The sequence below is a fragment of the Artibeus jamaicensis genome, unplaced genomic scaffold (genome assembly GCF_021234435.1).
Source record: "Artibeus jamaicensis isolate MK-2021 breed Jamaican fruit bat unplaced genomic scaffold, CSHL_Jam_final contig_466, whole genome shotgun sequence".
NCBI classification, from domain to species: domain Eukaryota; kingdom Metazoa; phylum Chordata; class Mammalia; order Chiroptera; family Phyllostomidae; genus Artibeus; species Artibeus jamaicensis.
Window position 1 is genome coordinate 21,692,054 of NW_026521844.1, and position 27,010 is coordinate 21,719,063.

General features: G+C 37.1%; 1 protein-coding gene across 5 annotated transcripts in view; it reads left to right on the forward strand.

The window, feature by feature from the left end:
* FGF12 (fibroblast growth factor 12) overlaps positions 1-27,010 on the forward strand; it is a 529,784-nt gene that overhangs the window by 339,373 nt on the left and 163,401 nt on the right. For all 5 annotated transcript variants that reach the window (XM_053667219.1, XM_053667217.1, XM_037158498.2 and 2 more), the window contains one exon: positions 12,667-12,770. In XM_053667219.1, the coding sequence (XP_053523194.1) occupies positions 12,667-12,770 (104 nt within the window). The remainder of the gene's footprint in view (positions 1-12,666; positions 12,771-27,010) is intronic.

Here is a 27,010-nt window from a genome sequence, read left to right on the forward strand (position 1 = left end):
TTGTTTATCTCCATATTGTTTAGGTTTTTTTTCTAGAGTTCTGTTCTATTTTTTCATTTGGGCTGTATTTTTTGTCTCCTCATTTTGGCAGCTTCCCTGTGTTTGTTTCTATATATTAGGTAACGTTGCTTCTACCCCCTGTCTTAGTAGCATGGCTTACTGTAGAAAAGCACACCTGTAAGTTAGATGGAGCAGAACTTAGGTAATCTCCAGGGTGGGGCAACCTGTGTGAACTTGGTTGATGGAGTCTCTGATAAGGTGTTCCCTCTCTGTGTCTTTGTGTCCTGGAGGGCTCAGAAAGGGTCTGCCTGGTCTCTGGAGTTTTGTCCAGGAAGAAGCTGTTCTCTGCTACTCACCCTGATGCCAGACACTTCAGTTTCTCTCCACATGCCACTGATGCCCTTCCAGCTGCCTCCCCAGAGGTGAAGCCCAGAGAGACTGGGTCTGCATAAGTCCTAAATCCATTTGGGCTTTTAAAGAAGAGACTACTGAGAATCCTGCAGTTTCCTCCATAACCCCAAACTCCACTGGTTTTTACAGCCAGAAGTTATGGGAACTTATCTTCCTGGCACTGGAACCCTTGGCTGGGTGGTCTGGTATAGGCTGGGCTCCCTTGCTCATGAAATAGCCCTCCTGATTTTTATCCACCACACGTGGGTGTGGGAATGCCCATTGGTTCCTTTCTTTTGATTTCTCTGCCCCTAGGATCCTACTCATCTGGATGAATGTGACTTCTTTAATTCCTTGGTTGTCAGACTTCACTGCAGCTTGATTTTCTGTCGATTTTGGATGACATTTGTTCTGTAGTCCATTTGTCATTTTTGCTGCGGTTGTGTATGGTTGTGTATGGAGGTTTACCTACACCTCCAGCTTGACCAGAAATCCAGAATTTCTGATTTAGTAGGTCTGAGTTGGGGGTGGAGGGCTTGTATTTCTAATAAGATTACAAGACCATACTTTGAGAACAAGTGATGTAGAACAGAGCTTCTCAAACCTTAAGTGCAAGGTAATCATCTGGGGATCTTGTTAAAGTGCAGATTTTGATTCAGTAGGTCTTGGATGTGGGCTCAGAATCTGCCTTCCAGTAAGCTGCAGGAGATGTCTAAACTCCCCACAGCAAGCTTTGGTTCACTGACTAGTTGGTCAGGTTTAGTAAGGACCAGCATTCATCTCTGAACTTGTTAGAACTACCATAGAAGTATTGAGTCTAAGATTGCCTTTTAACTATCATGTCCATTAGAATCATCTGAGGAGGTTTTTAAAAAACTCCTTCAATCCTAAAGATTTTTATTTAGCTGTGGTGGGTGTTGCAAGGCATCAGATTTTTTAAAAAAGCAACAATAACAAAAAACCCAAAAACCTCTCCAGGAGGTTGTAATATGCAGCAAAACAAAACAAAACAAGACAAAACAAAAACAACCTTTGAGATACAGTTATGCAATTTTTAAAGTACAGTGTAAATTGCTGTTATTTTATGAAATGTTCTGTGGTATTTTATTGTAAAAGGAGTTCTGCAAGCTGGAGATGACAAAGAAATGCTCCAAGTGCCCCTCCTGTGACCATGGCAGACATCACCAAATGTTCACGACATTCACTGTGTCCTAGCCTCAGATGTCTTCTTAAGACATGGTTTCAGGCAACAACAAGAACATGACGGGAGTTTCACAAACAACGGCCATGTTCGTACTTTGTCTTTGTTGACTCAAACACATTGAAGGCTAACTCTGTTTTTGTTCCTGGGTTACGAAGATGACTCCAGTACAGTTCTTGCCTTCTAGCTGCTCCCAGAGCAGTAGAGGAGGTTGAATATTTGTGTAAAACAAAAGTTAATGCAGAAAAGTCACTAGGTTTCAGCTATGAGAGAGACCCGCAAAAGCTAAGGTGCTCAGTGAATGTGTATTTTAAATGGAATCTTGAATAAGAACAGAGTGTGTAAACTACGATCAAAAAAATCGCATTTCAGGTAAGGAGTCACAGAATCACCTGCTGCCCTGGTGGGGGGAAATGAGCTGGTGAGTGTGGATAAAGCACAGAGATTGTGTGGAACTGTCACAGTGGGAGTTCACACAGCCTATTTTAGGACATGGAAGCCAGTGACAGTTATGGAGCAATTGCAATTGAGCGGTAGGTGAAATGTGGTGCTTTTGGGGAATAAGATGTGTAGCTAGGGATGTGGAACTAGAGATGAGATGGAGAGATTTTAAGCCAGAGAATAATAATTAATGACAAAAGTCATCATGTTACTTTTCAAATACTACTTCTTCCTCCATTTCTTAAAAAATATATTACCATATATATGTCAATAAAAATATTTTTGGGATGAGGCTGATTCACTGGGTGAGGCAAAAGTAGGTTTACAGTTGTTTGTATGGAAAATAATATAATAATAAATACCAATACAAGAATGAATCTGTGTTTTTGTGTACTCATAACTGAAAACCTACTTTAGCCCCACGCTGTATATTTAAACCATGAGAAATAAATATAATTTTTGAATGTCAACATCAATATAACTTGAGTGGAATTATAAATGTTTTCATTGTGGCTATCTCACTGACTTTCCACTATTTAAATGTAATTGTCTTCAGTATTGTATGCACAGATTTTCAAAACTGCCTTCTTGTCCTGTCCAGGTGGCTCACTTGGTTGGAGCATCATTCTGTACATCAGAAGGTTGTAGGTTCTATTCCTGGTTAGGGCACGTGCCTAGGTTGCAGGTTAAGTCTCTGGTTGGTGAGCATGCAGGAGGCAACTGATTGATGTTTCTCTCTCACATCAGTGTTTACCTCTATATCTCTCTCCCTTTCTCTCTTCCTCCCTCCCTCCCCTTCTCTTCCTGTCTCTAAATTCCAGTGGTACCCAAACTTTTGGCATCTCTGGCCATGCTGGAAGAAAAAGAGTTTTCTTGGGCCACACATTAAATACATTGTGACAAACAATCACCAAAAAACCTCATAATTTTTTGTAAATTTACAGTTTTGTGTTGGGCCACATTCATAGACATCCCAAGTCACCTGCAGCCCAGGCTGATTCCCAGTGAAGATTTTTTTTTAAAGCAAACCTATCTTCTTGTGTTGGTGTTCAGTGATAATGAAGTGCTGTGCTTTGGGTATATCAAAACCCTTTTAAGCAAGTTTGCTTGTGTTTGTCTCTGTGTAATTTTAATTAAGAACTAGAGATTTTATACTTTTGGGGTGGGACATTTTTGCTTGGCTTATGAAACAATTTTTTAAACTTTCAAATGTATTTATTATAGTTCTATTTTCCTTACTTCCTTTACAACAGCTTAGTTTGTGGTTAATAGAATGTCTCTTATTTTTTAAGAACAACATTTGTTTATCTAGCTTTACAGCCACCAGAACCCAGCTAGGTTCCCATCCTAGCTCTTTCTTGGTGAACTCAGTTACCCTAGGAAAACCACATCATTCAGCTGCAGTGCCCTCATCTGTAAAGATGGATTCAGAGTAAATACGTGGAGTTCTTTTTTATTCTAATTGAGACTGGCACCAATGTGGTGGCAGGAACTATGTCTGTCTGTCTTTATGTACAAGTGTGTGCCTCAATGTCTGGAATGTGTGTGATGAATTAATGTATAAGCCCAACAGGCCACAGTGTCCATTTTGGCAACATAAGGTTTGATGGGAGATTTGTGGAAGACACAAATCCCAAGGCTTAAAAACATGTAGAGCCCTGGCTGGTGTAGCTCAGTGGATTGAGCGCAGGCCTGCGAACCAGACAATTGCGGTTCTATTCCCGGTCAGGGCACATGCCTGGGTTGCAGGCCGGTTCCCAGCAGGGGGCCCACAGGGGGCAACCATACATTGATGTTTCTCTCCCTCTCTCCTTCCCTTCCCCTCTAAAGATAAATAAATTAAAAAAAACATGTAGAGATTTCTTGGAGGGTGTTTTTGCCCATTGATCTCATGGACAACACCTGTGCTATTCACTAAGCCCTTCAAATGGACTCAGTGAGACCAGTCTTCTGTATAAGATGAATTGGCTGCAGAGGATGAATGATGACAGGCATTTGCTTTCATTATCAATAGTGAGGTGCTTCATTTTTCATCTTAAGAGAAAAAAAAGAATTGCATTGAATTAACTTAATTATTCAAGTTTCTGAACTTCTCTGAAGTAACACAGAAAAGGTTATATGATAATATCAGGATCAAAAGCCAATAGTAGGCTTTCTACTAGAGCTAAGGCAAACATTTCTATTAGCTGTTGCAAAGAAAGTGATCATCATTTGCTCATTTTCACTATGTAGAAAATATAGAATGTTTGCTGTCAGCCAACACTTAGAAGAAAAATTTTAAGTCTTTAAGCCCTAAACCACTAATCAGTTTCATAAATCAGTAAATTAAGTGTGGAAAAGAAATCAAACAGTTGGATTATTTTGACCAATTGTTTATAAAATAGGTCATCAGATAGAATCAACATACCCTCAAGTATGTTGATTTTGGTTCTTATTTATTGTTTTATTTTAAATTCATAGTTCTTGCTTTCTAGGTCTTAAATATATAAGATGAAATGAATGACTACTTTTTGTCCCATGACATATTAAGAAATTAAAGTTAAAATATGAGATAATTATGACCCAGTTTCCCTCCCTCTGCACCCCCAGTGTACATGGTCTAGATTTGGCAGTTTAAAACCACCACCACCAAACACAATGCCAATAATAATACTTTGTATTTTACTTTTATTGTTAACAAGTGCTTTAAAAAATCATTTAAATTGTTCTTTGTAATGCCAATGAAACATTCAGAGCAGACAGTAAGTCAGGGTCATTGAGGTTTTGTTACTTCAAGTCACAAAGGTCACGAAGCCGCTGAACATTAGGAGAAGGGAGCCCGAGCCAGAGCTCTGCCCTCTGGCCGAAAGTTCAGTCTTCGTCCCAGTCTGGTTCCCCTGACTTAATAGCTGAAACACGTCCGTGTTTCAGGCTGCTTGCACCTTCAGCTGTGTTGCCGTGCAGGAAGGATCTCTAATTACTCCAAAGCCATGTGGCACCTTCTCATGGCCTACTGGCAAAGAGTTCTTTCACCCTTCTTCCAGGCAAAGTCTCTCCTGCTTCCCAGGCCACATGGCCAAAGGGAGCATCCCAAATCTGCATGGGCCTCTCCTACCACAGGTGCAGGGGTCTGCACTCTGGCCAAAACTGCATGGTTCTTCTCTCCACCAGAGCTGCTGAGAGGGTAGGGTTGCCACTCTGGCAAAGCCTAGTAGCGATTCTCTGCTAAAACCGCATGGTGATTCTCTTTCACATGGCCAAGAGGAGGTCCTCACTCGGCCAAAACTGTGTGGCTTTTTTCACCTTACATGGCTGTGAGGGTCTGTACTCTGCCATAACTGTATGACTCTCTTTTCAATGGCTGCCGCATCTCCGTTTAAATCCCTGCACCAGTCCTCCTATGCAGCCCCATTTCCGACTCCTCCCACAATCTGCTATACCTGCCAGGACTCCCATATCCTCCCAGCTTTGCTGGGCTGCCATAGTGAGTCTGGGCAGGTGTGGCCCCATGGCGTGGAGTCAGTCAATTCCAAGTTCTCACTCAGGTGCTGTAACCAGGGGGGTGTTGTCTCCCAATTACATCCTGGGTGGAAGTCACTGCCTTCTCCCTGGCTCAAAGCATGGCCACAGCTATTTAACATATCTGTGAAACCAGTTAAAGGTTATAGATATGTTAAATGACCATTCTAGAGGTTATCTGCAAAGATGTTATCAATGGCCCCCTGCCCCATTTGTCCCTTCCCCCAACTGACACCAGTGGGGCACCTTAATATTTCCTGGACACCTTGAGTTCTGGACCCCATTCCAAATCCCTTTTTTTCCCCCCATCTCGGCTGCGCCCTGTTACATGAGCATGACATGTAGCATATAGTAAGTGCATAGTAAGTATTTGTGGAGAAAATAATTGCCTTTTGAAGCAGGGTTATTATCAAGATATTTACAAAGTGTTATATGAGAATTCAACTAACTAAGGCCATGGAATTTTATACCAATGTTTAGGATGGCACTTTTCATTCCCTTTATTTAAGTACTTTTTACACACAAAAAAGAGAGTAGGACTTTTATCCCTGAAATACAATGAAGTGGTCATATATTTAGTTTATTTTAAAAATGAATTTTTTCATGTCCAAATGCATGGCATGATGTCTGAAAAAAAAAAGTAGGCATTCGGTGGGAGGTGGTAGGGTGAAAATGGAAACAAGTGTACTTCAACAACAATAAAAATGCAAAGAAAAAAGAGGAGGCATTCAACTAATGTAATCTTTTTAGTTTTTTCTCTCTCATTTGTTACTTTCTTTCATTCTCTCCTTAAATTTTATTCTGAGACTGACATAAGTATTGTAGGTCCTAAAGCGTACATAATTTGGGGTACCCCTTTTGAAAAATAAATATAACACAATGAAATGAAAATTAGGTACAAAAGTAGGTGGAGTAAGAAAATAAATTGGAAAAGAGTACATTTTAAAAGCTGAAAGCTGTCACAAAAATTATATAATGTGGAGAAATTTAAAAATAATTTAATTAGCTGGTTGAGTATCTACATATCTTTTCCATTATTTTGTACTTATAATTTTTGAACACCTTTTTATCTGATAAATTTATAATACATTCTCTGCAGTAAAAATAATTCAGTTTTTCCTGTATCATGAGTAATCAACATTGATCCTTTATTATTATTATTTAATTTATAAAAGTTTATTTAAACTTTACATTTCATCATTGGTAATTGCATGTGCATGTTGAGGGTTATAATCAAATTTGAGAAGTTTTTTATCATAATATTTCAGGGCATTGAAACATCAATTCAAAAGACAATATGCACTCTTATCTTCATAGCAGCCTTACACATAATAGCCAAGATCTGAAAATAGTCCAAGTGCCCTTTGAATAGATGAGTGGATAAACAAGCTGTGGTACATTTACACGGTGGCATATACAATGTGGCTGTAAAAAAGAGGAGGAAATCTTACCTTTTGCAGCAGCATGCATGGACACGGAGATTATTATGCTCAGTGAACTAAGCCAGTCAGAGAAAGAAAAATACTATATGATCTCACTTATATGTGGAATCTAGTGAACAAAACAATTTAACAAATAAAACAGCTTTAATTGTATGCAAGAGCAAGTGTTTATGTCTTGTTTCAGGGTGATTGGTGACACCCCTCTACTGATCTTTTCTGGATTACATATCTGAAGGTCGGCTACCTTCAGTTAATCTCGGACGGCCTTGGCAGGATTACTGAGGCACTCTGTTATGCTCCGTGTGCCTTCCATACTCTTCCTGGGGCCAGTACGTTGGTTTCTGCATGTTCTTAATGCAGTGACAGAGAGGAAAGGCACAAATGTATGAGCTCTTTCTCAGGATTCTGCTTGCATTTGCTAACATGCTATTGGCCAAAGCAAGTCACCTGGCTGAGCTCAGTATGAAGAGACAGAGCAGAATATCCTTCTACACCATTGCAAATTTACATAGCAAAGTACATAGATACAGGTAGGATTGAGTGTATCAATGCAATTCATCTACTAAATTTTAAACATTTTCTTTTATTACCTTTTTACAGAACAGCTTTATAGAATTATAATTGATATATAAAAATGTGCATATTTAATGTATAAAAATTTATGAGTTTGGACATATGCATACACCCATGGAACCATAATTGCAATCAATATAATGAACATATCCATCAATTTCAAATTTCCTCATGCCTTTTGCTTTTTTTTGCTTCGTGTGTGTGTATTAAGTTCTACTCTCTTGACAAATTTTTAAGTGCATGATATAATGTTGTTTACTGTAAGTACTATGTTGTACAGCATATCTCTAGAACATATTCATGTTGTGCAACTGAAACTGTACACCCACTGAACAACATCTACCATTGCCTTTTCCCTCTAGCTTCTAGCATCCACCATTCTACTCTGCTTTCAGGAGTTCAATTACTTTAGATAATTCATAGAAGTGAAGTAACACAGTATTTGTCCTAGAACTGGCTTATTTCATTTAGCATAGTGTCATCTAGTTTCATCCATGTTTTATAGGACCAGATTTTCTTATTTTTAAGTGCTGAATATTTTCCATTATATGTCTGTACCACACTTTCTTTATCCACATATGGGTACTTGTTTTCATATCTCAGCTATTGTGAATAATGCTGCCACGAACATAGGAGGGCTGGTATATTCTCGAGATCCTGATTTCAGCTTTATGAAATATGACCCAGGAGTAGGATTTCTAGCTCATATGATGGGGGTGGGTCCATATTTAATTTTTGTAGGAGCTTCTTTACAGTCACTTATGAGTGACTGCATTCCTGTGAACAGTGCACAGAGTTCTGGTTTTACTGCATCCTCATCAACCCTTGTTTCTTCCTTCCTTCCTTCCTTCCTTCCTTCCTTCCTTCCTTCCTTCCTTCCTTCCTTCCTTCCTTCCTTCATTCTTTCCTTCCTTCCTTTTTGTTTGTGCTCCTTTTAACAGGTTTTAGGTGATACCTCATTTTGGTTTTGATTTGTGTTTCTCTGATGATTTGTGATACTGAACACTTTTCATGTATCTGTTGTGTGCATTTGCATATTGTATTTCAAGAAATGTTTATTCATATATTTTGCCTATTTTAATTGGGTTATTATTATTATTATTTGGTATTGAGTTGTAACAATTACTTACATATTTTAGGTTTTCACTCCTTATCATATACATGGTTTTCAGATATTTCCTCCCATTCTGCAGGTTGCATTTTTTATTCTGTTGATTGCTTCCTTTCCTGTGAAGATTTTTAATTTGACATAGTCCCACTTGTCTATTTTTGCTTGTTGCCTCTGTTTCTGGTGCCATAGCCAAGAAATCACTGGTAAGATCAATGTGAAGAGGATTTTCTACTATGTTGCATCCTAGGATATTTACAGTTTCAGGTTTTATGTTTAGATTTTTAATCCATTTTGTTTTGTTTGTTTATGATATAATGGTCCAATTTTGTTCTTTGGAATGTAAATATCCAGATTTCCCAACACTGTTTGTTGAAAGAACTATCCTTTGTCTTCATTATCTTTTTCCCTGGGGTTTAATGATTGAGTTTAGTTTATGGGTCCCTAGAACACCAACTTCATTATTTCAGTTAAAAAATATAAGTGTGAGATTTACATAAAGATTTAGAATGAGATACTCCTTTTGGAAAGGACAAGAGATTGAGAAAATGTTCAAATGTCAGATTAGATGCTTGGACTCTATTTGACTTACAATTGCAGTCTTTATTCAGCAAATGTTTACTGGGATCCTGAATATAAATAGAATATATTCTGCCCTCCTTATTCTCTCTTCTAGTCTCTCTTTGTTATTCTCTCTTTCTCTTATGCCTTTCCTCTTGCCTTCTTTCCATATTATACAAATATGGATTAGATGTGATCATTTTTGGAGATCTCAAAATCTAGCTATGTTTACAAGATGAAACATACATTTTAAGGAAGAAAGTGATAAATTGTAAATATAGTATAGATCCAGGTCTTAGATAAGTGAGAAATGAGGGAAAGCACTAGGCATTTGGTATGTCATTTCAAGCGTGGCTGGGTGTTAGCCTGGAGATAGGGGAAAAGCAATGTTTAAAGCCTAGGAAATGAAGTAAGAAAAAAACACAGGGTTAAAAGGTAGGAGAAGGGAGATCAGATGAATAAGATTGGTCTTAAAGGATGAAAAGAGTTGACCAAATTTAGAAATGGAAAAATAGGCTTTTTTAATAGAGGACAAAAGAAAAAAATAGTTCAGCCTAGGTATATTACATCTTTATCAATGGGAGACTTAGCAAGTGCCAAAATCTTTGTGAAGCTGATTATGGTGGATGGAATGAGTAACAGGTGAGAGACTAGAAGTGTGGATTGAAATCAGGTTGTAAAGGGTTTTGAGGGCCGGAGTAAAGATTTGAATCCATCTTGAAGATGATGAGGAATCAATCACTAGAAATTGTAAGAAGAGAAATGGTACGTGTAGGAGCAAAGTACTTGAATGGTGTGGCTTAGCTGCTATGAGGTAGGACAGTGGCTTTGAGGATGAAGGGAAAGAGAGGAGAAAGGAGGAATTCTCGCTGAGTAGCAAAGGGCTCCTGTGAGCTAGAGCCGGCGTGCTACACTGAAGACAAGTAAGAGATGAGGGTAAGTCATTTTCCACTTCTCAAGAATTTAGGAGGCAAATGCAGATCCTCCCAAAGAGAACAGCTTGTAGCTTTTACCTGTAAACAGTCTAATTTCAAATTATTTACTGATTTTTTTATGGACTTGTTAAATCTCCCGAAGCATACCATTTAAAGCCATCATTACTTCATGTTCATATAAAACTTTCATACAAGTTTTTGGCTTTTTTCCCTGCCTAGCTTTAGTAATTTTCTCACTCGCCTCAGATAGGTAAAGTTTTATAGTTGTTTTCTAAAAAAAATTCTGTTTTAGCTAAATGATGTTCTTGCATTTTTTACTGGGAAATCTTGACCTTAGAAAAACATTGTGCACAATTTTGGATTTCATTATGTTTTTCATGATAACTGTCATTGAACCTGCTGTTTTTCTAGTCGATACCTTTACTTACCATGTACGAAGAATCTTATATTCGTTTGCATCACCCATGTTAACTCTGTTTTCTCTAACAATCTCTATTGGTTAGGATGAGGATTGGCTCTGGTTCGCAGACTAAAATAACATGAACTTATTTTCTCACATAAATGCCAGACCTGGGTAATTGAATGGGCAATTGGTGCCCCTGCTCCACAAAGTCCTCGGGAACCCAAGTCCTTCCATCTCACCCACCAGCGCTCCCTCAGGAGGAGCCCTTGTTTTCATGGTATGAGGTGATCCGGCCCTGACACACCTGTTCCACCAGTGGTCAGGCAAAAGGTCCAGCACAAGGCAATGGGCACTTCCAAGCCATGTATATGGAAGGAGACTTGATGCCTACAAAGATCCTTCAGTTGGCATCTTACTGGGCAGTGCTGAGGCCAAAGACACAGCTCGCTGCAGGGTATGGAAGGAAATAGCTAATCATTTGTAACCTCACAGGAAAGTAAGAACAGGTATTAGGAGAAATTAAACTTAAAAGGGAAGAAGGGTGAAATATGATATTTTGGGTAGGCAACCACATTAGAGAGCTAGAAAAGCTTTTCAGATACTGTTTAACCCAGATTATCTCTCTGAATATGTTTGCCCTTCTAAAAATGAGGATAATCATTCTGTCCTAAACCCTTCTTAGTGTTTATGGTGGTGGGTCAAATACAATACTGGATTATCAACATTTCGAAAATTAGGTGTTACACAATTATAAAGCATTATTTTTAAAAGTATTAAGTAGCCTCCTGAATATAAAGTCAAATATTACTGGAGTGATACGTGAGTTTTTACATTAGGTCCTATCTAACCTTACTTGACATGCAGAAAATAATATGTGACAAATAACTCACATAGAGAGAACACCTCTTTTGTAAAAACCTTTCAAGAACACGATTATGCATTTGATTCTTCTATTAATTCTGTGCAGTAGGGATTATGATGCCCATTTTACAGACAGACCTGAAGCAGAGAGGTTAAATGAATGGCTCAAAACCACGCAGCTTCTGAGTGGTAGGTTTAGAAGTTATGTTGTCTGCAAGCATGACACATTTTTGTAATCTTGCTTCTTGACTCTTTGTATGTCAACTTCTTGTTGCCTATTTAGAAAAGTCTAGGTCTCTAGCGTTAGAGTGCCAGAGTCTCAGTTACTCACCTGTACTTTATCTACATGGTGTTCTTTTCCGTTTCTCCATAATATGAAATAAATCCTCCAATCTGCCAGTCCCTCCCTGTATACGTTCATTACCCTGAAGAACCACCTGATTTACTGCCTCACTAAATGTCCTTGTGTCCCTCGCTCACTCCACTGCTGCCCCTTCTGTTAGCGTCAACTCAGGTCCCATCTTTTCTGGGAGACATTTCCTGAATACTTCATTCTGCACAGACCTTCCATTTTTCTGAGCTCTGTAACATAGAGAATATATATAGAATGCATATATTACAGTTAATTATAGGCATAAATTATACACTGTATCAGATGATTCCATATGTCTTAGCTTTCTCCCCCCACCTAGACTTTGAGGTCTTGTACAGTGCTTCTTATTTCTGTAGGACAAGGACGGAGGTAAGGACAGAGAAAGATGCTGTGGCATGTGTTACACAGATCATAATTTATTAGTATTTCTGACTACAAGTATATTCCACTATTGAAAAAATTTGGTTTAAATTATTTGTTAATAAACAAACATCTTATATTACATGGTTTGAGTATGTGTTCATTCTGCGGAGCAGAGATCTTGCACTCTCAGATCCTTGTAATATAACCCCTTCGTTGTAGGGAAGTTTATGTGGTTTACCTGAAACTGCATAGTGGTGGCACTGAGACAAGAAGGGTGAGCTCTTCCCACCCTTAGACTCCCTTCCTTCCTTCCTTCCTTCCTTCCTTCCTTCCTTCCTTCCTTCCTTCCTTCCTTCCTTCCTTCCTTCCTTCCTTCCTTCCTTCCTTCTCTCCCTCCCTCCCTCCCTCCCCCATCAATTTAGTTCATAGCTTTTAATTCTTAAGCATCATTTGCATAAAAAAGATAATTTATTCAAAACATCACTGATCCTTTTCTCTGTCTTTTTTCCCCTTCTAGCCCTCTTCAATCTGATTCCTGTGGGCCTGCGCGTGGTGGCCATCCAGGGGGTGAAGGCCAGCCTCTATGTGGCCATGAATGGTGAAGGTTATCTCTATAGCTCAGTAAGTACCAAATTGTGTGTGTGTGTGAGTGTGTGTAAAAACTGATATTGGAGTACCATTTTTCCATTATTTCAGGAAAAAAAGGTAGCTGATATAATTTTATGTTTCCTGAGCTAGTATGTTGGGGTTCTTATGAAGATTTTATAATTTAGAATGTTGAAGATCTTGTCCTGTTGAGAAAGAGCTAGACACTTTCCATGCAATATAAATTCTCTTCACTGATCTTCCACTTTAGAGGATAATCTATTTTTTTTTATTTTACCTTTCTGTTCAATGCAAGAGGTGAGTGATTTTTCCTTTGTCCTGTTACTTCTTATTCAGACACACAGGATGATTTAGGAAGTTAGATTCTTCCGTTGGTCTGTGAGTCTTCCCTGTCTTATTGTGGAGAAAGAACTTTCAAAATAGGTTATACTTGTGTTGTATTCAATACAATCCATGTAGTACCACATACGTCAGACTCCTGGGGTCACTGGTCACCGTAAAGGCAATGTGAATTTGTGGAATGAGCTCTGGATTAAGGGCTGGGATATTTGATTTTTTTTTGCATTTCAGTTACTATGTAGCTATCCCTTTGGGCAAGTCACATCCTGTTGTTGACTTAATTTCTGGACCTTTAAACTTATAGAATTTTACAACTGAAACCTATATAATTTTATTAACCAATGTTAACTGAATGGCTTAAATAAAAATAAAACAAAATGAGGATATTGTCTAATGTCTCTTTTAAATCTACAGCTAAAAAAATTAGGTACCATCAGTGGCATTATCAGCACTGACATATTTTAAAGTAGTTAATGATATTCTGATGCCTGTCTCCCTCTCAAGAGAATAATTTATGCATTGAGAGAGAGTGTGTGGCTGCATTGGATCTTGTGTATATATAATTTCTGTTCTTTAATAAGGGAGTTTCTGTTTGTAGTTCATGAACAAATATCCTTGAAAATTATGGTTACAGATTTCCACTCTTACTCTCTGTGTTCTAAGTAATAAAAGGTTATTTAGGAAGTTCACTCATGCCTACTGGATTCTAAATTAGTTATTATATAACTTCTATTAAACTTTTTCAATATTCAGTTCAATGAATTTCTGATGTATTATGCTTGATATTAATAATATATTTGTCATTCATAATAGAATTCTTACAAAGTTACGGTTTTACTTTTGAAAATATTCAGATCTAAATATATGTACTAGATGTATACATATATTTTTTCTAAAAGTTTCTACTCCAATTAATACTTAAAGGTAGATATGTTTTTGGTCAACAGTGGGCTGTCATTCTTAGTGTGTCTTAATTCTAACAGTTCTTAATGTCCAATTACTGTGAGTCTATATTTTAGATATAAAAGTTAAAATGAGAAAAAAAGATAATAGGTTGTTATTTTGAATAACCCCAGTTTTCTTAAACTTTAAAAAACAATTTGAATGTACTACAAACTAAAACATAAAGAACAGGCTGACAGTGACCAGAGGGGAGAGGGGAGGAAATTTCAGGGAAAAGGGGAAGGATTTACAGGAACAAGTATAAAAGACACATGGACAAAAACTAAGGGGGGTGGAAATGGGAGGGAGGTGGGGAGGGATGGGTGGGTGGGCTGGGATGGGAATAAAAGACAGAAAACTGTACTTGAACAACAATTAAATAAATAAATAAATAAGCAAACAAACAAATAAATAAATAAAACATGGATATGACTATAGAATAATATTGATTAAGGATTTAATCAGTTATCAGGTAAATAGCTAAAGGTAGACTATATTACATTTATAGTTATATTGAGGTCATTATTTATTTTTATTTAAAAGGTCAGAATTCAAGTTGTAATTCCACAAAAACTGCAGAGTTTATGTCTTTGGACCAGAGTTTATTTCTAAAGGTCTGGGAGGAAGAAAACAGAAAGTCTGCCAGGGGTACTATAGGCAGGAGGCAGGTGTGTAGAAGTCCTGGTGTGTGTGTGTGTGAGTGTGTGTGGCAGGGGCCAGATGTGGGGAGAGGTCACCCTGTTGGCTGCAGTCCCAGAGTTCATGGGAGGAGCCTGGGCATTCCGTTTGAGATGACTGAACTTGGCACTCTGCGGCATTCGTAGAGGTGCAGGGCTTGAGCCCATAGGAGGAGGTTTTAAGAAATTCTTGCCAATAGAATATTACTGTAGGTGCCTTTTCTATAAAGGAGCTAATTAATACCTCAGTAAAGCCAGTATTCAGCTGTGGTTGAGTTATCTGTTTGGGGTACCTAGATTTTCAGTTTTCGTCTTCACTTCAGTGAAGCCCGCTTCATACCAAGCATGGCAGTGACTTCCCCTGCTCACGGTCCTGCGGAGCTCCTGGGAACAATGTGCCTTAATTATAAGTGGGGCATCACTGACAGAGCATCAGGGCTCCTACTTTCACAACCACCCTCTTTCTGGAGGAGAGTGATAGGAGATGATACTGGTTTTTAATTTTAAACTGTGGATATGGGTCGGAAGACTTTGTTACAGGACTAAAGGGAGCCAGTCTGTGGAAGGCGGACATGAAAGAATTGGGTATCAAGGCGTCCTCACACTTCACACTGCTGCGCTCGGTGGTAGGGCCTAGTGGGAGAGCACTAATGCAGCCTGGAGCCTTGTGGTGGTGAGTTAAAAACAGGCCGTTAACGTAGGCTTTCCTGGGTGTTTTGGGGTGTATCGAGGTTTGAAGTTATTTGAAAAGCAGTTTGCTACTTTACGTGAAACAGTGTGGTTGGGCATATCAGTCAGGGCCACAGCTGGAGTGCTGGTGGGGAAGGGCTGGGAGAGGGGTGAGTGACTGATTTGCCACCTAACATATCCTAAAGAAACAAACTGAGCATCTGAGAGAAATTCACAAATGTTATCATTTATAGAGTGTCATTTACATGGTTGGTATTCGCATTTAAGCCAGGAATTAATTCCCTGTTACTTCAGATTTCCCCATTGCTCCCCTCACCAGGAAAAGAAGGAAAGAATGGCAAAGGCAGAGTGACTGTCAGGTAGGGTAGAGCGGAACTTTTAAGATCTATTCTGAAAATCTATGCTTTAATAGGTGAGTTTAACCCATATGTATTTAATGTGATTGTTGGTGCATCTGGATTTGTTTTTATCATTGTAGTTTATGTATATTTTGCTTCCATATTCTTTATTTCCTCACACTATTGAAATATTTTTTCTTATTTTTATTCCTCTGCTGCTTTGTAGAGGTAGGTTATTAGTCTATTCCTTTAGTGGTTTACCCTTATTTTTAACCTACATACATAAGTATACAGTTTGCTAAATATCTTTAGTGTTTCTGTCCTTCCAAACAGCGGACAGACCTCAGGGTGCATTCTTGCCCGGTGAGCACCACCACCCTTCTTGGCAATTTGATTAGTTACATTTTAAAATAAAATCTATTGAAACAGTTCTATAGCTAATAGTCAAACTTACTGATCTTTAAAAGAATTTCTATGCGTACAGTTTTTGTTTTGGTGGCTATAAAATTTGGCCCCTCTGAGTTTACTTTTCTTATAAAAGACATCTTTGGTTTCTGTGTGAGGGTGCGTAGGTGGTGAATTCCTTTCATGCTGGTCTTGGTGAAATGCCTTCCTTTCACTCTCACTCCTGAATCACAGTTCAGGTAGGAATATACTTAGAAACAGACCAGTATTTTTCTGTGGCATTGACTTCCTGCGTCTGTTATGGACTGTGACAAGTTTGCTCCCAGTTTAATACTCTTTCCTTTGTAGGTAACCTACATGGAAAACTTAACGGCTGGTTTTCTCTTTATACTTCATGTTCTGCAAGTTCGCTGTGTCTAGATGTGAATCTGTCTGAATTTATCTTGTTAGAAATTCAGAATTACCTTTTAATTCAAAGAACCACAGTTCTTAAATTTTGGAAAATTTAAACTGTTAACCCACATACATTTTATTTCTCTATGTTGTTGTCTAATCTCTTGTGTCGACAATACTTAAATGACTTATGTTAGAAACTTCCAAATTAATCCAAAAAATTTACACCATATGGCTTTTAATTTCATAATATTTTCAGGTTTGGATGTCTAATGGTTTTTATTTAATATTTATCTGTTCCTAACTTATTTCCTCCTGTTTTTACTAGCTGGCTCTTTTTATAATGAAGTCATCAACTCATTTGCCTCTCTGAGCATTGTTATAAGACTTTGTCAGGCTTTTCCATAAAGTTAATTTCTTTTGTAATGAATTTGTGTTTCAATTGTTGATTTTTTGGCTGCTAGTTTCAGAAGTAGATTTAGATTATACTGGAATTCAGAATGAGTTCTTGATCAGCTTGTCATTTTTATCTGCAGGCACATTTCTCTCCCTCTCCCAGATCTACTTCCTCCAAGGTCTGCCCTCACTTCCTAGCAAAGTTTTGGTTGCCTCTATCTAGCCTTCGGTGGCCCTAGCTTAGAGTAAGTTTAAGAGTCATTTCAAGGCTCCTATTCTAGGGTAACGTTAAGGTTAGGGAAGGGGGCCTGGGGCAGCATGTGGCTTGCTCTAGTTCTTTTCATTGTGAGCCTTTGTCTATCATTGCTCTTCAGTAAAATAGTAATAACATTTTGAAGTTTTACTTTGGCCTTTTAAGAGTTGGAGCAGGGAAACTATCCCAGCCCCTGGGTATGGGCAGGTGGTCTGGCTCTGGCCCTCTGCTCTACACAGAGGGCTTTTATTGACATTAACCTGCACAGAGTACAATTGTGGGTTGCAGGGCCTCCTTCAGGACCTGAGTCCAGAAGGCCTGCAGCTGTGCCTGCTCAGTGCTTTGTGTTTCCATCCTGTGCAGGTGCTTAGCCCGCTTTGATGCTGGCATTGTTATTTAGGCCTCATTTTGAATATTTTATTCATCATTGCTAGTTGTTTGGAGCAGAATGGATGCACTGTAGTTTGAACTCTTGCCTTTTCCCCTCTTTTACTTTTTATTGTGATAAAAAAAAACACATAGCATAAAGTTTACCATCTTAATCCATTTTAAGTGTGCATTATGGTAGTGAACTAAAGCAACAGTAACAAGAAGAATGAGAGATGGCTTGATCGACTCATATCTTTTTACCATTTAGAATTCCATGCCTTAATCTGGTTCTTTGACAAGGGTAGAAAATATTAAGATTGCAAGATGATATTTACTTTATATTGAAAAACTGATCAAGAATTACCTAGAAACATGGAAGGGGACTCTGAGGAAGAAGAAAAGAGAAGGTCAATACTGAGAACCATAAGGAAAAGACATTTTCTACTCACAAGGTGAACAACAGGAGAAAGTACTTTTTATTTTATTTCCGTAATTCCTTTTGCTTCCCCACTATCCCAGATGTCCAAAATATCCCATCACTTGAGGACCCAATACACTTTTTCTGATTCTGCAGCCAAAAATAACATATTTTATACTTTGATCAGATGTTTATTTATATACTTCCTTTCTTCCTTTTGTTAGATTTGTTTGTTTTTATGCCCTGTCTAACCTTGCAAGCTCTTTGAAGTTAGGGATCAAGTCTAATACAGATTAATATCTCCCATAACACTGAAAACTGCAATCCCCATGTAATGGTACCTGTTAAAATCCTGTTGAATCTGCTGACAGATGCATTTCATGTGATTTTATTCTGATAATATTTAACTGGCCATCTGGTCTAAATTGTTTTTATAAGAGTTTTCCTGATTATGATTCTACACAGTTCCTTGCTCATGTAATTAATTCAACTTTGAAGAGTCCATATTTGTCCTATTAAAATATGGCAGGTTTGGTTGAGGAACTGTGTTATTCATACTTCTCTGCATTGAGTCTGTATTGTGTTGTAGTTTAAGGTGTTGTTGTCATGTTTTCCTTTATGAATTAAATAGGGCTTCTAAAAGAGGTGGGACAAGAAGCAAAGACTGGACAGGACATTTTCCTGTGAAGCCACCTGGTCATTACAGTTCATCTCTCAGTGAAAAATTTCTACTCTATGATGAAAGGAAGTAGATTTTTAAAAACATGTCTAGAATAGGGATACAAAATTCTTTGCAAATTGAGATTCCTCATTAAGCAACTTTCTCACAAAATATTCTGAAACCTGAAGTGTGGGCAGAACTGTTTCTTGGGGCAAATGGTATCTCTAAAAAGTTCCTAACATTGAAGGACACTGAGAGCAAGAGGGAACACCTTAGTGCTTAATGACAAATTAATCCTAGGATTTTGAAGTTAATGGCGCCTGAATAGAAAGAAGTCAAAGGCCAAATCACAATTGTTCAGCAATTAGATAGTTAAATATTGCTGAATTTATTTGTTGAATTAAATATTCAGTTTAGGTGACTTAGATAATTTTTTCTTCCATATGCTTGTGATTTCTTTGAATTTTTTTGACATCTCTTTCTCATTTTAGGTTAATTTTTGGTCACGGCACTAAGAGAATGATTACTTATTTTGTCTATTTCTTTTTACATATATATATAAACTGAACTATATATATGTGTGTGTATACATATATATAGTTATATGCATAACTATATGTAACTATATATAGTTATACATATATAACTATATGTATAACTATATATATATATATATATATATACATACATACATACATAAACTGAACTAATGGAATCCTGTCAGCCCAAGAATCTGGCATTTTGGTCACAGCACTAAGAGAATGATTACTTATTTTGCCTATTTTTTTTACATATATATATATATATATATATATATATATATATATATATAAAACTAATGGAACCCTGTCTGCCCAAGAATCTGGCATTTGTTCCTTGTGAACATGTGACATAATTTTTTGTTGGAATTGTGATTCCTTTCTTTAGAAAGAGTCAACAGATCATTAGTTATACTTTCAGTAAGGATTGAGTAATGATAAGCTTTCATTTTTATCTTATTATGATATTTTCAGCTCTAAGTGGTATTGGTTTTATTCCCAGTGTTTATAACTTCTGGAAAATGTTAATACTTTAGCTCCCTGACCAGCCTTAATTTTGAAAATTAAGTGTTCCTATAACACTTTTCTACGTTACCATTAGGCACATTAGGCCAATCTGTAGTCATATATTTCAAATTTCTAGGTTTTGTTTCTTTAGCCATTAGCAAATTAGACAGTATTAACTAGTATTTAAGAATGCAACCTTTAGAAATAAATCAGAGCTCTGTAATGTACTTTTTCAGTGCCATTATAGAAGGTTCTTAATCTTCTAGACTCAGTTTTTCCCTATGTAAAATGGGGTTAATAATGAAAGTGCCTGCTGTATAGGATTATAGTGAGGGTTACATGAAGTGATGTGTGTAAAGTCTGGCACTGGGCCTAGTACGTTGTCTATTCTGAGTGTTGGCTGGAAGAGCAGCTGCAGCAGTAGCAGTAATAGCTGTACTCAAGAAGATGCTCAGTGTGCCCTCAATCGATTTTTTTTAGCATCAATCCATGAAGTTCATGCAGGGTTAATTCTACTCTTTGTCTCATAGGTTATTACAAGTTTGTCTAATCCAATATCTTGACCCACGCTGCTCATGCAAGGTTGGTTGCAGAGTATTTGAGTATTTCTCATTTAATTAGAGCCAATTAGCTCCAGGCCCATAATTTGACTTAGTCTGTTGAAAGAGAGTTGGCTTTTTAAAAAAAACAACCCCGAATTTAGAGCTGTGGGGATAAAAGGATGACAGCCACTTTAAAAGCACAAGGAGAAAGCCTGTCTTAGAATGATTCCAACATTCAGAGGGCAGGGGGTTGAGTGAGAGGAATGGAGAAATCTGGTCTTGTTCTCCTCCTTCAAGCTGCACATGAAGCCAGCCTTACCTTTGGAGATTTTAGTTCAGGAGCCAATAATTGCCCTTCTTGTGTGAACTAGTTAGGTTTGTGATTTTTTAACCATATAATCTAATAAAGGGATAAACTCGTATTCAGAGTGTTCAGATTTTCCAAGAAAGCTAGATGTTCATTCACTCCATGTCATTCCTGAAGGATTATCCCAGCACCTCCTTCAGAAGAGTTCTGACTTTACCATGACTTTCTGGTCTAGCCTGATTCCCCAAAGAGATTCCCTGTTCTGATTAGGTCCACCTTCCTTTACCTGCTGTCCAAAACCAATGTATAGGAATAGCAATTATCATATATATATATATGATAATTTCAGTTTCTAAATTTAAAAAAATCAGAAGTAATAGATTAGCTTTGTTTCAACACCAGCCCATCCCTGCCCAAGCATAAGCCAGTTTTTCAGCTTTCGGGGACATTCTTTCTTCAAATTATTCCCTGCGTAACTCGGTTGGAGGGAAATATACTACATGAAATAGGTTTGCATGCCATGAGTTTCAGAGACTTAAGGGAGAGGAGAAGAAGGAAATTGTGAACGCTGAATGCAAAGAGAAGATCAGAAGGATTTCAATTGAGATTCCCATGGAATGTAGATGTGGTGAGGCAGAGAAACAGAGGCCAGTCAGTCTTACGGCCAAGTCTGCAGGGAAGTTGGCTCTTGGAGTGACAGCATTGTGAAAAAGAACATTGAAAAGCAAAACAACAAAACTTTGCAATGGGTGGCCAGATGAGAATGTTGGCAGACGGGGACGAATCACCAAGTGCTATATTTTGAGGAGACTTCAAGCCTATGGCCTTGTGCATTTATGATGAACATGAAGTTTGTTTCTGCCCCACAAATTTTTTAAATCTAGTAGTTAGAGTGGGGAAATAGATCAGATACATAGAAATGCACACGTCAAAAGTGACATATATTTCAGCCACCTCCAACTGGAAAGAACTTTATTTTGAGGCCACTGAACTATCAGACTCCCATTGGGTGTCCATAGGTCATGGTTCATCCAGGAGAGTTCCAGTTTATGCCTCGTGTCTTAGTGTAATAATGAGTGTACTTGTTTGGTTTTCAGAAGAGACCTGGATTAAGATTTGGGCAATAATAATGCAGTCACTTTATACATGATCCTCCATATGTGACTGTGTAATATGTCTCAGTTGGTCATCTGAGGTGTCAATATGTTAAAAAAATCTTTCTAATTTGAAAATTTCCTCATAGGATTTTATTTCACAAGACCAATTTTTCAAGGCCATTTTCTTAAGTTCACTTTACTGTATCAACCAAGATTGAGCTGAGCCCTGAATAAAAGAGAGACCCTTAAAAGTGGTTGAAAGGAATCAGAGGCTTGTGTTTTCTCATGTTACCAGAAGTCTGGAGATAGACGGTTACTGGTATTGGCTCATTGATTGGCTCCACAGGTCCATGAGGGCCAAGGTATTTATACTGATTTGGCTTTTTCCTCCTGGTACAAGGTGTCTCCTATATCACCAGATAAAATGACCATTCTGGGCAATGAAATGGTGACTTTATCAGGAAAACATATTTTCCAGAAGTCACAGTGATGCTCATTTAGGGATAGACCTGTGTCACATGATCACTTATAGGTAGAAAGAATATAGTGAAATATCTGGGTTTTTAGTTTTGTTTTAAATTTTAAGCTACTTACCTTGCTGTATTCATGAAAACCAAGGTTCTGTTAATAGGAAGAGGAAAATGGAACTGGGTAGATGCCAAATTTTTCCAGACTGAACATTTAAATGGACATAGTATAAGACTTTAAGAGGAAAGGGGGAGGGGGGAGAATTAGCTGGCAAGTCAGCAGATGGAGGAACAGATATGCACATGTAGTCTCACTGGACTGAATAAGATCTTTTGAGTCACTATAATTATTAGGTGAATATTTATTGAACTTCTATTCAGAAGAGACTGGAGGGCATAAAGATTACCTGTTATTTAATTCAGATCCAAATAGATTAGAACTCACCTGGGATTTGAGACAGGAGCTTTCTGCTTGTTTTCATGGTAGATTGATGGATATTTTCTCTGAAATTTCTTTCTATGGCTAGGGTGAAGATGAATAAGCATTACTACTTCAACTTTCGTACTCCTGTTTCACTAAACATGAAACAGTCTCTCTGTAGGGAACTGTCAGCAGTAGTGAGGGACCAGAGAGCCGCATGGAAAAGGACATCATGTTGACTTTGTACGGGTGTTTGCCTGTGGTTTCAAGAGAGCTGCCTGAAAATCCAGGGATCAGCAGCTCTTCGTGCTTCCACTTATCCTGTAATTTACTACCTATTTATTTAGAATCGGTGATGTGGCAGATGTTATCTTAGGCACTGAAAATAAAATGTAAAATCCTTCCACTGTAATGGGAGAGCAAGACATATAAATAAAAATATGAAAATGTATCACTTAAGATTAGTGCTATGAAAGAAATATATATTTCTATAACAGAGAGCAATAGAGGAAACTAATTTAGAAGGCATTGCCATGAATATCATCTTTTAGGAGATGATATTCAAGAAAAAACCTAAGGGCCGAAAAGAAAACAGACATCGCACTAGGAGAGGAGTGATTCAACTAGCAGAGGGAAGAATAAGGGCAAAACATCAGTAGGAACAAACTATGAGTTACCCTTACTGGTTTTTGCCCCTTTTGTCATACGTCTTGTGTCTAAAATACCAGTTCTCATATTCATTTACTTTCATTTGCTCATCTATTTGATTTTAAATATTTTCACTTACCATGTGCTGCGTACAATTCTAGGTGCTCTAATCATGAGTGGAAAAAAGCAAACACTGCTCTTTCATGTCATAATAAAAGGCTGAAATTGTTAAGGGTCATAAAAGAAGGAAGCAGGGTCATAGAAACATGATACATGTTATGTCTTGGCATATTTTTTTAATTTTAAAATTTGCATTAACTCATCATGAATTTCTGTCATTTGTACTATTTGTGTATTTTGAATCTTTTTACAAAGAATTCAGGAATAAGTTGTATGTTTTTAAAAATTTGTATGCTATTTGATTAAATGCTTTCTGTATTTGTAATATTTCTAAGGGATTTCCAAGAACTTCCTTAGTTATTTTAATAAAAAGAATTTGTTGGCATTATCTTAAGACTTTGAAGTCTGATTAATAATAGCAAGTTGCCAGTTGGCATCTGCATGTTCTCTTTGGAGAAGTTTCTATTCAGGTTCTTTGCCCGTTTTTTAATTGGATTTTTTTGATATTGAGTTTTATAAGTTCTGTATGAATTTTGGATATTAACCCCTTATCAGATGTATTGGTAAATATGTTCTTCCATTCAGTGGGGTTTTTTTCATTTTGTTGATAGCTTCCTTTGCCATGCAAAACTTTTTAGTTTGATGTAGTCCCATTTGTTTAATTTTTGTTTCCCTTGCCTAAGGAGATATATCAAAACAAATATTGTTATGAGAAATGTCCAAAATTTTACTGCCTATGTTTTCTTCTAGGATTTGTATGGTTTTGAGTCTAACATTTAAGTCTTTAATCCATTTTTAGTTTATTCTTGTGTATGGTGTAAGAAGGTGGTCTAGTTTTATAGTTCTGCAGTTATCTGTTGAATTTCCCCAACTCCATTTATTGAATAGACTGTCTTTGCTACCAATGCCCCCATAAAGTTAATAAAAAAATAGTATGTTGCCAAAAATATTTTCAAAGGTCTGCACTACATATAAAGAAATAACTCAGAATTGATCATGGACTCAAGTGTAAGATTTGAAACTATAAGATTCTTACAAGAAAGCATGGTGTGAATTTTCATGATGTGAGATTAAGGAGGAATTTTATAGATATGATATGCCAAAAGCACAAGTAACAGAAGAAAAATAGATGTTTGCTTTCATCTTAATTGAAAACTTTTGTTCTTCTAGGGACACAATCAAGACAGTGAAAAGACAACCCAGAGGAAGGGAGAAAAGTTTGCAAGTCATGTAGTTGATAAAGAACATATATTTAGAATACATAAAAATCTCTTACAGCTAAAAATAAAAGTAGATAACTAAAGGCATGCAAGGATCGGGGCACTTTAACAAAAAGATATATTTCCAAAGAAGATGTACAGATAGTCAATAGATACATGAAAAGTTTTTCAATATCATTAGTCATAAAAAAATGCAAACTGAAAGGAGATACTCCTTAACACCCACTAGGCGAGCTATGTTAAAAAGACAGATAATGACAAGGGCAGATGAAAATATGGAGAAAGGGAGCCCCTCATTCACTCCTGGCAGGACCGGAAAATGATGTGATCATTCTGTAAAACAGCCTGGCAGTTCCTCAGAAGTTTAAACATGGAGTCATCATTTGACCCAGCAATTTCACAACCAGGTATGTATCAAAGAGAAATGAAGGCAGGTTTACACAAAAATATTTTGTACCATAATATTCATAGTAACATTATTGATAATAGCCAAAAAGTGTCAACAATGGGAAGGTCCATCAAATAATGAAAGGATAAAATATGATATATTCATACAATGGAATATTGGGCAATAAATAGGAGTGAAGTACTGTTACATGATACAACGTGGTTCGATGGTGAAAACATTGTTAAAGGAGCCAGTTCAAAAAACAAGCTATTGTGTAATTCCATTTATATAAAATGTCCTGAATAAACAACTCTTTGGAGACAAAGTTATACACATCACTATATGATGATTAGATAGAGCCGCATGGCACTGGGCCACTGCTGAAGGGTGTGGTGTTGTTCTTTGAGGTAATGAAATGTTCTAAAGTGGTTATTAGAATAGCCACACAACTCTATGAGTACCCCAAAACACCATTGAATTGTACAGTTCTAATGGATGAATATGTGAATTTTATCTCTTTAGTGCTATTATTAAAAGACCTATTCAATTTTAAAATATCAATTCAATCATGCTTTAATGGAGATTAAAAAGCAAATAAAATTATTTTCCCTAATGGAGTCATGACACATTAATTGAATTGCATTTTTTAATTTGTTCAAAGTAACCCAGACTTGTGAATTTGCTCATCATTGGAGAGGCTTAACAAAATGTTAACACCTGGAATGGGTGCAAAAAGTGGAGACAGAAGTGAAAACAGTAGAATTTGTATTTTCTTTGTGAACTGTGTCCCAGACATGTAAACACCATCAATTTTGACCACAAAATTGAAAATAATATTAATATTCATGAAGAATGGTGGTCTTTGAATTTACTAAGTTTCAACTTTTAAATTATCGTTGTCAGGGCTTTAATAATCCATACGTATCTGTTAATGAGGTGCCACACTGGGATAGGTATGTGCTCAAGTGGTAGAATGTATTTTTTCCTCTTTGCTTCAATTTTAAAATGCTTTGTGGTGTTCTTGAAAAATATTTATCCATTAAAATTGTATCTTGGGGCCATTTAGTTCAAAAAGATATAGAAATATATGCATCTATTTAGCAATGCACATTTTAGTGCCTTGCAGCGGAACATACTACTTCTTTGTACACATTTGGAAATATCAAATTATGGTGCAGGTTTAAATATGACTATTTTAAATAGGATTTAAGGAACTTGAAACCCATGTGAATATTTAAAGAAAGGTACATACAAATATGATTTTTTTAAAGTTACATATTTATATTTATTTTATCCATGTTATGACAGAATTACTTGAAGATCATCTCTAAAAAATCTGAAATTAGCATGCAATAGACAGGTATCCTCTGTTCTCTGTTTAGCTTGTCTTGCCTTCATCATTAGACATAGCAAGCACATCTCAAGTCATGATGGAAGCCTGTTTTGCAAAACATGGTTGTTAATCCAGCTTTTATCTCATGGCTTTGTCACAGTTACTTTACCACCCCTCTCTTGTGCTCATTACAGCATTCATTATGTCTCTTTTCAAGGCCAGTGGCTGGGTCAATCAATAGTACTTGCACTCAGTGAATTGGATGAGGTTTCAGTCTCAAAAGATTTACCATTTTGAATATTCTGTATCTAGTTAGCCTTGTATAGTTTAATTTAGTCCATCTAAAAAAGGAAAAGAGAAAAAATAGAAAATTTTTAAAACAAATACCAGAATGCACAGAGTTTCAATGTAATTTAGTCTAAAATAACATTTGGTGATTGAAAAGCTTCTGTTCCTTGTGGCCACACCAGCCGGGAGACTTCATGCTGCAGTTGAGCAGTCTGATGTAGTGCCCAGTGTTTAGAACAGTCATCCTGGGTTGTCGTTTCCTTCTTGCTGGTGGTTGAGTTTGGGCGACTTGAAGTCTCTGAGTTACTGTTACCATTTTCTAAACTGAATGCATTATATGTACTTTACATGTTTGTTAGAAGAATATTAAAAGATAAAATAATAGCTAATATACTTAGCTCAATAATGAACTCCCAGTAAAAGTAGTATTTTCTTTCTACCCCCTATAAAGGCCAAAACATTTGGTAAGACACAAAGTATCTCAGAGTGGCATGTAT